The sequence below is a fragment of the Fundulus heteroclitus genome, chromosome 21 (genome assembly GCF_011125445.2).
Source record: "Fundulus heteroclitus isolate FHET01 chromosome 21, MU-UCD_Fhet_4.1, whole genome shotgun sequence".
NCBI classification, from domain to species: Eukaryota; Metazoa; Chordata; class Actinopteri; order Cyprinodontiformes; family Fundulidae; genus Fundulus; species Fundulus heteroclitus.
In genome coordinates, this window is record NC_046381.1 from 33,145,658 (window position 1) to 33,163,118 (window position 17,461).

A 17,461-nucleotide genomic window follows, 5' to 3' on the forward strand; every position below is an offset into this window, starting at 1 on the left:
GCTGAGAGACGCTGGCCGAAATTGGAGTCCCTCAACCGGATCAACCATGAGCTAGATCCCGTTGACTCCGTGGAGCTTGAATGTCCAATATCCAACTTCAAACCAACTTTACCGCGGTCACAAAGATTTGCTCGCCATGTGGCAGCTAGCCCTCTGAAATCCACTCGCCAAACGGGAAATTTACTCGCATTTGCTGTCTGGCGAGTGTTAATTTCGGACCCTGCGTACAGCATTCTAACTCTTCCAGTCTATTAGCAGCTTCCCTTAAGAGGTCGGCCACTGAACGTCTGACTGCTGAGTTTGACATTACTAAACATGCTTCATGTCAGGGAAAAGCCATGTAGATTTGACCGACGCAGTAAAATGCTAACCAACCAATGGGAAGAAGTTGAGCCCTTAAGACACAGCCCCTCCTCATTTGCATAATGAGGCAGAAATGCATACAGAAATGTAAAAAGGACAGGCAGAAATGTAAAAGCGACAGGCAGAAATAAATAGCATCACAGAAATATATAGGGTAAAAAAATACAATGGAAGAATAAAACAGACAAAACATTATAACATACGCATAAATAAATACTTTAAAAAATATAAGTAATTAATAAATAAAGTTGAAGATTATAACGCACAATAAATAAATAAGGTAATTATTACAAAGGCGAATAAATAAATAAGCTAATTAAAAGAGATATATACATTTATGTCTCACTGTATAATTTAATTTCTACCTACATTTATTAATTTGGTGGCAATTAATTGTGCTTATTTATTTATTTAGCATTTATTTATTTCTGCATTTATTTTTAGATATGGAAGACTTGGTCCTCCATAATACACTGCATGCAGGCGCCTAAAAATATTTAGACCAGCAATAAAAGTGTGCTGAACGCAACTCTAAAAAGTCAGAAATCACGTGTGTAAAGCCGCCCCGCTGCCAGGCTGCAGCGCCCCCGCGTGGCCGTCCTGAAGACAACTCGCGGGCGGCGGATTGAGTTCAAACAAGCCAACGGAGCAGCAGGACGGAATGTGGCGGAGAGACAGCGATATGAGCCACGGACATTCACCTCCACCAGCCTGATAAAGTGCATATTACATGACAGGGAAGGAGATTCCGTTTTGAACCCGAAGGTAAGCCCCCTCTGCTACTCCTGCCAGCTGCCGTCTAGCCGAGCTCTCCGCGGTAGCCTGCTAGCTTAAGGTGAGCATACCGAGTAGTGATGGCTCAGTATTTCTGCCTCCTCGGTGGGGCTGTGGACACAATGGACGCTGTCGGAAACTCACTACCTGTTAACCTTTCGAAAAGCAGCGTCAGAAAACCACAGTAGCCTTTTGTTACAGTAAAGTAAATACAAACGCCACGTAATTCGGCGTGAAGCTACTCAGGTAGGGCAAGTGCTGAAAGCCGCGGCGGCGGAAGGCGACCCTGTTTTTATCCGCGGCTGTGGCCGCTTAGAAAGTCAGCTGAGCTCCGCTTCCGCGTGGACGTCCTGGTGGAGGTGGCGATGTGCGCCGGGTGACTTCTTCCGTGGGAAGACGGGCCGGTTCGTGTGTCCGACATTAGAAGCGGTGTTACAGATGCTAGCGTCCCGCCGCAGACCGCTGGCCGGCCTTCAGCTCACCCGCCGCCTCCTGTTGTTGCTGCGGATGTGGAGCTTTGATTTGCTCTCTTTGCGCCTTTGTTTTCACGCATTCCTGCTAGACACGTTGACACGCGTGAAAACATTATAGATGCAGGTTCTTGACATGATCCTAACAGACAGGTCATATAGGCTAATGCTCTGATTTTTAAATTGCAAGCTTTCCTTATGGAGGTACACAAGTGATCCAAATTCTGTAAGAAAAGAAGAAAAAAACCGTGTCAATTATTGTAACATAATGATGATATAACTGGACATTAAGGTGCATAATGACTTGATTATTTATAAATATAATTTTTGCTTTTTCATGCTCTCATTCTGGACAGATCGCAGCAACCATACCTGGTCCATTGCAGTGAGCAGGGCTAGCTGTGCATTTGTTTGGGCAATTACTTTAATTTAAATGTAATATGTTGCATTTTTATGTTAAAAACTACCAGCCAGACTTCTCTGTAAAATCAGCCCAAGTTCACTTTAAGTATTGTTTAGCTCCTATAGAACAAGTTGCCTGGTAAGGTTTTTTTTTTTGGCCATAAATCATCATGCAGTCAGGTTTAGTTCCCATCATCACATGGCTGTGGAGTTTTTGTTTTCTTTAGTGTGTTGGTAGTTTTCCTTATTTACATTTTTTTGAATGAAAGTCCTACTTTAAAACTATTTTTATGTTCTGTACAGCTTCAGCAACACTTGAGAGAGCAGAATCAGAATCCTCCGAAATGCACCTTGTGATTCCTGCGCTAAATCCGTCACACATGGGCAATATTAAGTGTAATCCCCCATAGAAAGCTGAACTTTATCAGCCTGCTGGGTTTTTATCCTTGTCGGTGGAAACGTTACACCACTGGATGGTGTTTTCTGAAGGCTCTTCTGCGCTGGATTTTACCCTATATTGTAAAATTCATGAATTATTAATAACATGCGGCCTAAATCAATAATTCATCTGCCTTTACAGTCTGGTGCCCTGATGCCCTAGATAGACCATCGATTCGTTGTCATCGATGTGAAGTTTTCTCTGCTGCTTAAATATAAACATGGAAACACTTTTGTTCTGTGTCCACAGGGCTCTGAAGGTCAATGTCCTCCTCTCAAGCTGAACGTCGCTCTTAGACCCCATCGTCGTACGGAAGCTGCTGAGGCCAGCCGAGGTCTGCGTTGGTGCGAGGAGCCTTGCTTCCAGCTGCAGTGGCAGGGCGGCGGCGAGCCCCAGACTCAGGGAGATGGCTTCACCCTTCGTGCCTGTCCCCGTCCCCATGGACAGAGCCCTGCCCGGCGGCGGCAAGCTGAGGCGCCCGCAACGCGCCGCGTCTCTGGGAAGCGTCTCCAGCGGCTCTGAGTCCTCGTCCCCCATCACCAGGTCGGCGGGGGAGGAGCGGGGACGCCCCGGCGGCGCGGCGGCTTCACAGCGGCAGCCGCGCCGCACGGACAGAGCCAACCGCAGCCTGACGCCGCCGCCCCCGCAGAGCCCCGTGACACGGGCCGGGCTGAACGGGACGCTGGAAACCTCTGCGTGTCCTCGGTCGGCGTCGGATCCTGCCGGGAGTCGGCGAGCAGAGGAGAGGCCGATCACCCCCACGGTGCTGGGGTACGAGGTCATGGAGGAGAGAGCCAAGTTCACGGTAAAACCTTTGACACCATAGAAGCTGTACCTAATAATTGCTCTGATCCAGGCCTATTGGGTCGGTCCGCCGCTCCAACCGTCTGTCGTTGTGTCCTTGGGCAAGACGCCGGTGGCGCTGATGTATGGCAGCCTGGCCTCTGTCAGTCTGCCCCAGGGCAGCTGTGGCTGCTACCATAGCTCACCACCGTCAGGGTGTGAATGAGTGAAAATATAGTTTTGTACTCTGAGATTTTAATAGAGTGCATGGAAAGAATTTCGTTATGAATGAAGGCAATGCGCCGATCTTTCATCTTGCATGTTTTGCTGTATTTCTGCTGCTTAAAGCCAGTTTTGATGTCCTGCAGGTTTATAAGATCCTGGTCCGCAAGAGTTCAGACGAGAGCTGGGTCGTATTCAGAAGGTACACGGACTTCTCCCGACTCAACGACAAGGTGCGTTTGTTTACGTTGCGCTTGCCCGCAGCCGTCCCAAACGATAAGGCCGTTTTCTGCTCCGCTTCGCTTATCTTGGGCTAGTGTCTGCAAACACTGTTATCAGCCGTTTGTTATCCGGCCGCCGTGCTTTTGAGCGTGCGGAGAAAAGCGCTCAGAGCTGCACAAAGGAGCTTTCTGTTCCCGCTCAGCTAGCGGCCCTGAGCCGACACGGCGGACGGCTCGCTCATGGTTTGAGAAAAGAACGTTTGCTGCAGATTACATAGGCAGGAAATATGGGTTAAAAAGGAGCCTGCACTTCTCTGCACTTTTTTTCTGCGCTTGGAGCCCTGCAGGAGGAAGAGGAAAGTAAAAGCTGATGTAAACGTTGTGCTGTGAAGATTAAACATGAGGCAGGACACAGCGTGCATCCTCTCTATTCTTTCATCTTTTTCAGTAGATGCCTCCAAAAATAATGCGGTATTTATACCTGCTGAAGTGTCACTGTTGGCTCAGATTATTTGCTGATGTATTTTTTGTAACTGTGACTCATTTTAATCTGTTCTCGACTGCTCAGTTATACACACCGTTTGTTACAACGAGGGTGTTTTGCTTGGTTTGCATTTCACATTTTCACAATCCAATTTTGCTCTCAGGTTGTCATCTGGACTCTAATGTCTGAGTATTTGGTTTCTGCATTAAAGTCAAATTACACATTCATGTATTTAATGATTGAAGATTGTATGTTTTCTACCACATATCCTAGCAGTCATGAAACACAGTTCATGATGCCGTCCGCCACATTATCACCATTATATCGCCAGAGGATGACTGCATCATCAAGTCTGGGTAGAAAGTTTATAATTGGTAACTAGTTACTGCCAGGGATTGTTTACAGTGAGGGAGGGAGAGATTATCCCAGAAGCAGCTTTTTACTGCCCTTTGCAGAAGTATTAATTTAAGCTAAATACAGAGAAGTCATGAAAGACAACCAGGCTGACAGCGGGCCTCAGTGTAGAGCCAGAGCTGCAGGGGTTTAGATCGCCTCTTCCACTCTTACTGAGCTTTATTCAAATACTTTTGACATATGCTTGTAAAATCTCAGCATGATATTTGTAGTATTTATTGAAGTGAAAATAAGCGACGTTTTTAAAAAGGCTTCATTGTTTTTGGTAAAGCCAGTCACATCAGGAAGTCAGAGCAGCACAAACAGTGCTGTGAAAGTGAAACTTGTCCGTTATCAAGTAGGAAACCAGGACCGCAAAGGTTTCCAGGTAGATAACAGGTGACAGGAACTGCATTTAGTCATAATCAGTAATGCTCTTGTGGAAACCACAGTGGGCCAAATAACAAAACCACAATCCCAACCATAGTGTCAAGAGTTTATTCTCCTAACTAAGAATTAAAATTCTTGTAACAAGACCCTTTTTTTATGGTTAAAACTAAATGATACGAGAATGACCAGTCCCTACTTCCTTTGACAGGAAACCTGCAACATTGTTGGCTTGTAAACCTCACAGCAAGTGAAAAAGGGGGAATATGAGTCGCTGCCTAGTTTCTAAGCTCTTCCTCTGGAAAAGTCGAGCTCCCACTGAGGCAGAGGATAATAGGTTTTGTTCTCAACGACAATGGAGGGTTCTGAATCCGAGGGTGCGCTGAACTGAGCTGTTTTTTGACACTCCCTGCAGCTCATTACACCTGCTGAGACACTCTGATTAAACTCAGGGTTAATTTTTTTTTTGTAGGTATAAACTTGATGCTTTGGTGCTAATTTCTTGCCGCATGTGTGGGTTCCTTCCAGCTAAAGGAAATGTTCCCTGGTTTCCGGCTCTCGCTGCCTCCCAAGAGGTGGTTTAAGGACAACTACAACAGCGACTTCCTGGAAGACAGGCAGCTGGGACTCCAGGCTTTTTTACAGAACTTGGTGGCACACAAAGACATCGCCAACTGGTACTTAGCACCGCTTATTTCAGTAATATTTGCTTGATTATTTGTGATTAAACTCCTATTGTGATCACTCGAGCACTTATTAGCAGACACTGCTGATTCAGCTCTTTGTCACTTTTGTCAACGTAGCTCAGCTAAAGAGAACGTCGGCATCATTGTCTGACTAAGATACCCAGTCTTTGCTGTCGTCGTTTCACTGAGCTGCTCAGAAACATTCCCGTATGGTTGTCTTTTTGTGTTTGCTCTCCTTGACAGCCTTCCAGTGAGGGAGTTTTTGTGCCTCGATGACCCTCCTGGACCTTTTGACAGCCTTGAGGAGAGCCGGGTAAGAACGCGTAGGCTTAGGTTTGTTTCCTATTCCAACCAAAGCAATAAAGGCCAACTAAGCCCTGTAATGTCCCCTGTTAGGTATCTAGTTGTAATAAATGTTTTGATGAGGGCTCCCCCTCTATGTATATGGGTGGACTACAATCAGGAAGTTACTCGCTGGAAGCAGACAGGATGGGGGTAAGCTACTAATGTCTTGTGAAGATGCCAAGATTGCAATTACATTATTCATAGATTTAGACAATGCATTTTGGGTTGATGAGCATCTTGAGTCGTATTGGCTGGGATTATTTTTGAAAGACATCACAAGAAGCTGCGTTGTTTGAGAGGAGGTAGGAGACGCCTCCAGCGAGCCACCAAATGACGTTCAGCCAGGCGCAGTTCAGCTCTGGGGAGAAATCTTCAGAACTTGGCTTTCATCTAACCTTCCAGAGGATCGTCACTTCCTGTTTGCTGACGAAGGATTAAAGGCTTCCTGTAGTATTTTGAAAAGGTCTTTTGAAATTGTTGTCGGCTACGAGACAGTTTGAAGGAGCCAAGGAAGCTTTTTTTTTTTTATTCATGCTGTTAGAATATGGTGTTCATCTGATCATACCGTCTTCTGAGTCCAGAAGGGATGAGATCAGTAAAGATTCATTGTTAGGTTGCATGGAAACTGAGCAGAGACGTAGTTTAGGATTCTTGTACATGAAAATACAATATACATCTGGCAGTGACCTGCTTACACATATGTCTTGGGATCAGATTAAATGTTCCAAAAGTCAACTTCAGGTGTCTTAATGACTTTAGAGTTAAAACTGTACTGAGGGAATTAGTGGATTAGTAGTGTTCAGTTTGCTTTTATTTTCTTCAGGATGGCATGTAGATGAAAAAGTTCACCTCTCCACAGCTCTGTCCATGACCTGATCTTATTTATGGGTGTTCCATGATTATGAATGCAGGTTTTTACGTTTCAGGTTTTTATTTGTTAACCGACCTTTGTGTTGGTCTATCATACATTAAAGCTGGCAGATGTTAAGGTTGATTGAATTTTCCTCCCTTCAGGTGTTCTGTGAGACTCTCGAGGAGAGCAACTATCGCCTCCAGAAGGAGCTGCTGGAGAAGCAGAAGGAGATCGACTCCCTAAGGAGGAAACTAGAGGACAGGGAGCAGACCATCCTGAGACTGGAGAAGCACGTCAAGTCAGTAGACAGGTGAAAATAGGGCTGGGCGATATGGCTTAAAATATAAAATCTCTGATTTCTGTTCACAATAAATCCAGTTTACCATTTGAATAAAAAAAAAAATATTTTCTTAAAAAAAAAAAACTAGAAACAACAAGGAAATCATTCAAATAAACTTTTTTATTTGACAAAAAAAATAACAAACCAAAATGACTTTCCCTATTGGGCTTGAAGTGCAAACCTTGAAATAAGGCAAAATAAATAAACGGTTCCACTTGAACAAAGATGAGTGTCCCCATTGTGATCAATAGTGCAATAACCTGCATTTCACAAAGCTCACGCAGCAGCTGCCTGTAAGACAGTGCTGAGGGAATAGTGAGACCCCACGCTGCTCACAGTAGTGTAGACAGAGAGCTACTTTCAAGTGAAGCTGCTAAATCAAAACCAAAAACACAGAAAGGGGTCTGAAATTTTCCTTTCCTGCCGAGAGCAGAGCAGCGCCTAGTCGCCACCAGCAGCTTCGCAGTGATGCAGACTGGAGCTGGATGAATTGGGTTTTCAACAGCAAATTTTAACATTTCACAATGTTTAAATTCGTTTTAAACTCTTATTAGAGTAAGTGCACAAATATAGTAGCTATCCTATATCATATGCTTTACATTGTTTTAACACTTTTTAATTGATACTGAAGGTGTGGCGGGGGTTTTTTTTCCAGCCATATGTGCAAACATTGACTCACTGAAAGAAGTGTCAGGGCAGACTCACATACTGCCTGGACATTTGCAGTAGTTTTTAGTCGACCGTTACTTTGTGCTAAATGATGCGTCGCCTGTCCGTTGCAGCGGAGGGTGCGCCAGCCCGGGGTCTCCGTGGGGTCTGTCGGCTCAGGGAAGCGAGAGCAGCGCAGACGTCGATGTGGAGTCGTCTGCAGCGGAGGCGGATCAGGACATGCCGGACGACCCGGGGTAAAAGACGCACCCAGAAAGCAAATATTTAATGGATGTATGAGTGGATACTCTGCTCTGGTTTGTAGATGTTTAGTTACTTTAAGTTTAACTCTGCTGTGGACTCAATTCGATGCAGAATAAATGATTCAAAGCATTGTCAGATTTGTGGAATTGAAGCTTCACATTGGATTTTTCCTTTTACGAACAATGCCTTGCAATACTGTTCGCACACTTTAAATATTTTAACAGTTTGAGGAGGAGCTGCACAAATCTAAAGCTAGGGTGTGACAAAAGTATGAACTAGCTGTCATTTTTCGCCACAAACGTGACCTTCATGGAAGAGTGGCCAGAAATAAAAAATGTGTTGATAGAGAAGTCCCATGTGTAGTGTGCTGCAAGCCCTGTAGGGGACACGTGGGACAAGGCTAGATACGAAACACAGCATCCTCACTGTGAGACATGGTGCTTCACTGTTTCCCCTAGAAATGTTAGTCCTGGGGGATCACTGGTTGGTCATTTAAGCGTTTTAATGACCGCCCCATGTTCCCCCATCAGAACAGGAGGCTGAGCTTACCTGTGTGTGAACACAGGGGGCTCTGAGCTGAAGGTAAAGGAGCGACGATTAGAGCGGTAGGGGAAACTCTGTTGCTATGGGCATGTATATTAAACAGTACCAGAGAAGCTGATCAGAGTCGATGGAGGGAAGTAAATCCAGGGCGATCCTGATAGAAAACAGAGTAGAGGCTTCAGAAGGCTTAAATCTGGGGCAGATGTTCACCTTCCAGCAGGTCAGTGGGCCTCAGTAGTCAGCTGAAGCTGCTGATTTGTGCGAATGAATACTTTTGCAAGGCACAGATGTGAAGCTGAGGGTGCCTCAACTTTCAACGTGGGCTTTTCTCATTAGTTCCCCTTCATGGCTCAGTGACTAGTACTGGGTCATTGATGGGTCCAAACAGGACCAAGCTTTGCTTGTTCCAAGCTCTACCACCTGATTCAGTGTCATAAAGGGGACCTTTTGATTTCTAACAGACTGATGGAGTCCAGGTTTTAAAAGTGCTCTTTGCTGCAGTAGAAGTGTTGAATACTTTTAACAAAAGTAGAAATACTGCAGCCATCTAATCTGTGCTTTCCACAGCCGACAATAACGATACTAGAAACCTTAGTGAACATAAATCTGCGTGTTTGGGGCGTTCTTTGACCCCATGATGCCTACGATGAAGGGACAGGTGCATTTAAAGCAGACTTAGAGGAGGGCCAACAATCAAAGTCTGGTAGCAGCTGATTTACAGTGATGAGCTCGCAACTGTCTGCTGAAGGTTTGCTATAATAGGTATAAAAAAAATCAATGACCCTCGGGGACGAAAACATCTGAACAAAACAAAGATGCACAGCAGGACTGGAGGCAGGTATGCAGGGAGCATCACCGCCTCAGGTGAAAACCATGAAGCAAAGCTCCACGGTGTCAGAAAAGGAGCAGCAGGAGGTAAATCAGAGCAAGTTTGATCCCAAATATGAGATTAGAGAGCATCCTGGGAATGATGGCTGAGTGCTGATAGTGCAGCCAAAGACACTTTAAATCTGCTTTAAACAAAAGGAAGATTTGCTGATCTAATTAGTAGTTATTATGTTTATTGTATAATTTAAAGTTTTCCCCCCTTGTGATTTAATTTTTCTTTACCTGCATATCTGACAGCAGTGCGGCCGCGGTGTGAAAGCAGAGCTCCAGCAGGTATTCTGAAAGCTATCTTGCAGCCCGTTCTGCAGCAAACTGTGCTGTTGTTCAGGGATGGGCTCGTTTTTTAACCCACGTCTGTCTCTACAAGCCTTGCATGCTAAATGTGCCGTAAACTGTGGCGTCTGTACTGGCTGCACAGTCTGTCTGTGTTGCCGGGGAGAAGTCTGCTCCTCCTCGCAGATCTCTTGTCTTTTTGCTCGTTTCCAAACAGCGGTTTTCTAATAATGTTTTATCATATCAAGGGAAGAAGCGCTTCCAACTTGCCTGATATTAAAATGTTGGTTTGTATTGCTTTCTCAATCGATAGCTGTAGGTCAATGAAACTATTAAGGGTAACAGAAGCAAAAACATAAGTCTGTAGGGGGATCTTTCACCACACTGTTATGTATATAGAAACCGGTGTTAAAGCGGGGATACGTTTCTTTTTACAGCACCAGGGTGAGCTATCTCCTCCCTCATGCATCATGGCTTCCTTGATTATGATGTCAAAATACCCGGTTGGTTTCAAGGCTCTCGTGTGGCGCAGCCTTAATTAAAAAGATGCGCTGTGCTCTTCAAAGCTTTCTGGACACGTTGCGTCCAACTAACACGTCTGACCGCCTCTCTCTCAGTCACATGTTTGCTCACCGTGTTCTCCTCCAGTGGCTGACTCATAACCCGGGCTGTTCTACTGGGCCTTTGCAAAAGTATTCACACCCCTTCAACTTTTGTCACATTCAAACTACAAATTTATGGTTTTGTGCAATAAATGTTTTTTAAAGTTCCCTTTGCCCTGTAATGCGTTTGGATGCATCCGGCTGCCTTTGGAAGTCACCCACCACTGTGTGGTATTTAATCCCACTATAGATCCAGCTGTCCTGTTTCTGGCCTCACAGGTTTGTTACAGAACATTAGTGAACAAACAGCATCATGAAGGCAGCAGACAGGTCAGAGAGGAAGTCTTATAGAAGTTTAACGCAGAGTCAAGTGTTGAAAAAAGATGCTCCAATTTCTAGCATCTCATGAAGCACCGTTCAGTTCATCTGAAAATGAAAATATGTTTTCACTGCACACATAAGGCACGTCCAACAAGGAAGCATTAATTAAACCGAAGCAGCCTAGAGGCTATCAGTAACTCTGGAGGAACTGCAGAGATGCAGAGCTCAGGTGGGAGATGGTGACAGGACAGCTCCTTGATGGACTCCTTAGGAAGGCTGAATTTTTGGCCCGTGTTCAAAACATTGTGTGGTAGAAAACTCAGAAAAGAGCCTTACCTTTGAACCATAGTGGCAGCATCACGCTTTTGTTTAGCAGGGGCAGGGAAGCTGGTCAGAGTTCAGGGGTAGATGGATGGAGCTAAATGCGGGGCGGTCCAGGGAATGAACCTGCTGGAGGCTGGACAGACTTGATGCTGGCGCCGAGGTTGAAGAGGTTCCTAAGCTTTCAGCCAGAACCACGCGGGAACGGTTTAGACTGAAGCAGATTTAGCTGTTTGAATGTTAATGCTCTAATCCTGCCATTCTCTGTTGGAATTAGCTTTGGACTTTGGGAAGTTCAGACACATTAATCTGACTGAGCTCCAGTCTTTAGCAACAAAAGGGAAAAACGGACAAAGCTTGAAGTAGGAGAGAAAGGAGGCGGTCTCTAAAGCATCGACTTTGTTACCTGACTCCGCCAGATAGATTTGCTCCGCATATCCATCTGGAAACCTTCCGTTGAAGTAACTTTGGGAAGGGGCGAAAATACTGGTTAGCTGATTGGCCTATGTTGGTGATAGACGGGCCAAATGAACCAATCAGATTCGTCGTCGCTCGTAACAGAGCGACGACGAAAACACAACCACAAGCCAAGCTACTCTTGGTGCTGCAGGTAAAGGCTCGTTAGCTCAGCAAATAAATACTCTGTAATTCCGATAAAACTTGCTCTATAGCCGCGCTAACGCTAGTTTCATCGGCTGAAACCGCCATGTTGTTTAGACTGAACTGACGCGCTTCCCGTTGCGTCACACCTCAACGCGCCTCAAAGCCAACGCTGATTGGACGTTCGTTTGGTGAACGGCTCCAAATTTTCTTTAACGGAGAGCAGCCAGACTGATCTGCGAGTGAAACCTTGAAAGCTCGCGAGATCAGGATGGTCTCACGAGGCTATCGACTTTGGGGGCTGAATGCAAATACTCAACAGTAAGATTTCTACTGGTAGATTGCAGTCAACTATAATTTAACTTTCCACTCTATAATTCAGCTGCACTTTGTGTTGCATCAAATCTGAAAAACCTACATCAGAGTTGGTGATTATAACATGACGTGTGGGAAAAGTTCAAGTGCTCTGAATACTTTTGCAAAGCACCATACATCCCCGTCGTGTATTTCTTCTGCACTCCTCTGTCATCTGTTGTGTTGTCTGACTTCTAGATACCTTCAGTCTAATTTTATTGCCCATAAGCCCTGAAACGAACGGTGTGGTTTGTGTCCGCAGCGACAGGTGTCAGCTCCAGCCGGTGCGGTCCTCCGCCTGCTGGTGCAGGCCATCGCTCGGCACCTCTCCTCCGGTCATCCAGGTCACGCAGCTGTTCCACAAGAAAAGCGAGGATTAGCGCCGAGCCCCGCGCTCTCCGCTCGCCCCCCCCCCCCCTCCATCGTCCACCCGTCTGACTCCACGTCACATGGCCTTTCACCACGTCTCAGCCTGGATCTGCTGTTTGACCTCAGAGAGTCGGAGTTCGATCTGCCGGGGCACGGAGTCGGGGAGGTTTCACAGCGACGCGACTTGCGGGTTATTTTATCTGGCACTTTCTAAAACCTGAGAACCTCAGCCGCAGCTCGAACCTGCTGCGTTTGTCGCGCCGTGCTTCTGATCTTCGCCACCAGAAAGCTTGGCTGCAACAAACCTGAAGGCTTGATGACTTTCAGACTGACAATCTTAAGCGTTATCATCTCAGACCTGTGGCCTTGTGAGAAGTCTTCTCCAAACTGGGAGACAGCACCCCCATGTGGCCATGTGAGCAGATCTTGATTAGTCACTGGACAAGCACCAGACGGGTTGTGTTCGGGTCAATATGTGTCAATACTCTGTACTGCCACTGACTGTTATTAGTTTAAACGGACCTTTCTCCCACCGTCGGTCAGTTTGCACCCAGAAGCCAATCTTCCCTCTTGTTCTAAGTGCTTCTTGGTTGGAAGCCGCATCACACAGATCCAAAAAGGAGACATGAAACGCAATAGCTGATATGTACTGAAATCATCATTTCATAATGTTTAAATGAGAAGAAAAAGATGCCTGTCCTGTTCATAGCTTAGGCTACAATCATTGTTTAATAATCTGGGGAACGGTAAAGGAACATTTCAGCCAGTTCAATAGCTTTCCTCCATTCATCAATATGGTAATGTGCTTTCATCCGTTGACGATTTTACATTAATATATGCACTTTAAGATATTGGTCTCTAGATTATTATGATTTAGTTAAAAAAAATATTTACTCTTTTGTGCTTAATGTATTTAATTTACTACGAAATATAACACTAAGTCAGATGTGGTTGTTTTTCCAAGCTAGTCCAGGCGGCCGTGAGATCCAGCACGCTGACGCTATAAGAGAACGACCGTGTTGAACCAAGACTTTGCTCAGAAATGCAAACGGTGGCTCGTCTTTTACATCACTAATGGTGCTAAACTCTAGAAACATCCCGTCTAGGCGGTTCCTGGCGAGCAAGTCACCCACACAAGCCATATTTTCTAATCGAAGCAACACTAGAGGCAGACGTATCGCATGGTGAGCCCTGTGTGGCTTTTGCTCTTTAATCATCATTTACGGGTTGGGGGGGGGGGGGGGTTGGCTGATGTCTCATGCTCGGCCTGGACCAGGTCCGGTTTTGCACTTTAAGGTTGAATGGCGAAGCTTGAAGATTGCTCGGATGTTGTTTTTACTATTTCTAAGACGGAAACATGCCTTTTTGATCACTAACATCTGTTTTGGTTTCTCCGTGTAAAATGTTAATATTTGTTGTGTTTATGATCAGCGCTTTTCTGTATAGTTGCCTCTTGCTTGACTAAGTGCCTTGAAGGGTTGTTTCTTAGCTTTTCTGAATTGCTTTATAGATTTGTGCAGGACATGAACCATATCCTCTCTCTTCTTCGGACGGAGCGCTTTTAAATAACACTCTTGTGTGTACAATCTTGTTTTTGAATGGACCTTACGCCATGTTTTTTTTTTTGTAATATTACACAAATCGAATCTTAGCTGATATACACGTCTGTAGTTTCACTTGAAAATATATATAAATGTATACACAAATAACATTTGGTGCCGACAACAGGGCCCCTGGTGTGAAACGGATACTGTTGACACTGTTACACGCGCTGCTTATGAGGTAAAATAAATGTTCACATGATTAAAGAGGGAGTAACGTTGAATACACATATCTTTGTTTTACGTTTCGCATCTCTGTTACCATGGCAATAAATGGTACCACTTTTTTTCTTTTGTGAAATAAAAGTTTGGATCTGTCTGCTGTGGAGATGTTTTTGTTTAGAGGTAGGACTTTATAAGGGGAAAAAGAAGCTTTGTAAAAGTTGAGGGGGAAATGGCTTCTAATTTTTCATCTTGAGCACTGTTCACTGAATTAGCATTTTTTTTGGTGTGCGTTAGTCATAAGGGACCCGTTTTAGTCATTTGATGTTTTTAAACTTACGGCAGACGTCACGTTCAAGATGATGGCGTTAACCAACATTTACTTGCACCGCCTCTTATTATCCCTGTAATCGTGAAGGCGTTGGCCCTGCCTAGTGTCCTGTTTCAGTTCTGTTTTCCTCTGTGTCTTGTTACAACCACAACCTTCAACGTATTGTTCGGGATTTTATATGAAAGACTAAGACCTCATAGTACATAAACGTGGAGGGAAGTGATAAATTTTCCTGTCATTTTGCTAATATAAATCTTGAGACCCACCCCACGCTTTCAGTAGCTGATGGAGCGCTGTTAAAGTAATCTAAATCTCTAAAGTGAGGCAAAAGTGCAAACCACTGTAGACGTGGTTGTCCACCCAAGCTAAGAGGCCAGGCACGAGGAGAAGCATCCAAGAGGCCCATGGTAGCTGTGGAGGAGCAGCATAGATCCACAGTTCAGCTAAAAAAAGAATCTGCTGACGCTCATTTGTGTACTACACAAACGTAGAGGTAGGAAGTCCTGTTTGGGGTTTTGCCGCAAGCCTTTTATGGACAGAAAACGTGTGCAAGGTGCTTTCAAATGAGGCTACAGTTGGGACTTGTTGACTGACCTGAAAAATGCTGTGCCGTAGAAAAGTAACACTGCACATCAACAAAGAAACATGGCAGCATCATGCTGTGAGGATGCTACAGCAGGGCATCGCCTTCATGCTGGCACATCTGAATGTCCCCAACGTGGGACAATAAAGGACATTCCTATTCTAATTTCATGGTACTGAATGAAGATATTCTGGTTATTTATTTATTTATTTTTTATAGATATACCTGTTCCTTACGCTTAGTGATTTTGGCCCATGTGGCAAAGAGTTCGGACACCACTGGTTAATATCAGGCTGAGGTGGGGGATCCAGCTTCAGGAAACTAAAATCCCTCCCTGGTTTTCCTTCATCCTGTTCACTTAACCAGGTGATTTTAGTCCCTGGCTTCATCCAAATACCCTTAACAATCGCTGCTCCTGTTCCTTGACCTTTCATCGGGTCAACAGTAGGAGCTCGGAGGAAAGGACTGCTGTGCCGAATTCAGACAGCCTGTAACTCCAACGTCATTTGGTTGTCATGTTGGATCGTCTTCCCCCGATGTCCTACCGTGTGTGGTGTCCCCCGAAGACAAATGAGCACGGAGCCTGTTGAATGTGGCATGTAGCCAATCAGAAAGCGTGGTGAGCGATTCCCTGAGAGAAAAAAAACCCTACTCGCCTCCTTATCGTTGTGCAACAAGCAAAGAGTCCCCGGTCGCGTTGTCTCTGCTTCTTTAACCAGCGCCTTTTCTTTGTGTTATGCTTTTTCTTCACTAAAATCAGCTCACAAACTATTGCCATTATTCTCCCCCCTCATTCATGATTATTTACTCTGAGCTCACGTTTGATCCAGAGAGGATTTGCAAGATTTCCCGACTGACACCTGAATGATCTTAAGTGAAATCTGGACACCACACACTGTACGAACAAACCTGTTTTATCTAGGATTTTCTATCTTTACGTGTGGTGTCTCTTAGGCTTTGAAAATCGGCCAAATATTCTAAAATCCTGCCATGTGAACCAGCCTTTAGGGGCCCTTGGAATTGTCCTAAATTTTCCGCCCTATCCGAGGCCCCTGGCTTGAACTAATCTCCAGACCTGCTTTTTACTTCCTGAACCTGGATTCCCCACCTCTGAAATCAGCTAGGCTCTTGTAATTCAGTGGTCCTGTTTGCATATTTAGGGTTGCCATATGGTGTAAAAACAGGTAAATCATGAAAACATGTACAAAAAAAAAATCTGTGTCTTGTTTTAGATAGAGGATAATAGAGCAAACACTGACGTAGGCTTATTTCACTCACTCCTGAGGCGTTTTTGACATGGCTGAAGAGTAGGTAGGTAGGATGAGTCAAAGCTTGGACCTCCGTCTTTTCAGTCAGTTTTGGAGAAAGGTTTGGTTGTATGGTATGTTTATTTTGAATCCTATGACCAACATAAACTGAACTAAACTTATAAATGACTATCAATTCAAACGTTGGATGTGCTTTGTAGTTCTTCAGCTTCAAGCTCACTTCTGCAATAAACTGTCCGTGTAACTGGTGCTGACTAGCTGATCCACTGTATGAGAAGTTTAAAGCTTGTCACTATATCAGATGAAAGCTCATTGACCTTTTCCTAGACAAAAGAAGCTCCAGTTTTGTTCCTGTTGGTGTTTTCTGTATCAATGCTTCTTCGGGAGAGTCCCAAGAGGTGGACGCACCCTAACCCTGTAGATATGGTCAGGGGAATTATATCTGGTGTCTATTCTTACAAACCATAATCATGTCCATGCTCCTTTAAATACTTTTCGTCAATTACAGAACCTCACGTGGCAAATTGGATAATCTGGCTGACTATAGGAGCCGTTACCTTTAGACCTCCGTTGATGTTTTCTGTGTTGCTGATGGAGGAAACTGATCTAAGGTTTGTGTTGCCGTTAGGAGGGTTGCCTCTCCTGACTTGCGAGTTGCTACTTATAAAGTAGTTAAAGTCATTTGACAGCACATACCAGAATAGAAGCATCACTCAGAGTACAAATCATACAACCCTGCTAGAGGTGCATTGAAAGTGGCATAACATGTTGAAAATTGATTACTTTGGGTCATAAGCTGTCATAAGGTTGCTGTTATGTCCCAGCTCTTTTTAGTGACTGTCAGTAGTGCACACCTCTGTCTACGTCTGTTGTGCAAAGAAAAATTCAGTGTTGCAGCCTTTATTAGAAGGAAAGGGTTTAACACCGTTATACTATCATTGATTTCTTTCTTTTTTTGTGGTTTATTACCATTGCTTTTAAATGTCTTAGACTTCTAACAGAGTTTTCTGAAAGTCTGCTTAATGTACATTTTATCTTTCTGTTCTCTTGCTTATCTCCAGTGAGACGCTATTTAATTTTATTTGCTATCTGAAGAGTAAATAGCTCTTTAAACCCCCCGAAAGCTTTTAGGATTGTCCAGGTTATTATGAAGTGTTGGACTTGTTGCCTA

The 17,461-nt window shown here is 44.6% G+C and overlaps 1 protein-coding gene across 4 annotated transcripts; it reads left to right on the plus strand.

Annotated features, from left to right (window-relative positions):
- The first annotated feature begins 946 nt into the window (after window positions 1–946).
- Window positions 947–14,265, plus strand: snx16 (sorting nexin 16). Of its 4 annotated transcripts, none has more exons than XM_012865068.3 (9): window positions 948–1,128; window positions 2,698–3,253; window positions 3,600–3,686; window positions 5,467–5,615; window positions 5,868–5,937; window positions 6,984–7,132; window positions 7,945–8,067; window positions 9,743–9,778; window positions 12,239–12,351. In XM_012865068.3, the coding sequence occupies exons 2-8, from the start codon at window positions 2,855–2,857 to the stop codon at window positions 9,759–9,761; spliced, it is 996 nt and encodes a 331-aa protein (XP_012720522.2). In that variant the 5' UTR covers window positions 948–1,128; window positions 2,698–2,854; the 3' UTR covers window positions 9,762–9,778; window positions 12,239–12,351. The 4 variants fall into 4 exon arrangements, with proteins under 4 accessions (XP_012720520.2, XP_012720522.2, XP_012720523.2 ...); XM_012865069.3 differs by having other exon boundaries at window positions 9,746–9,778; XM_012865066.3 differs by lacking the exon at window positions 9,743–9,778 and having other exon boundaries at window positions 947–1,128; window positions 6,984–7,120; window positions 12,239–14,265.
- Window positions 14,266–17,461: the final 3,196 nt, after the last annotated feature.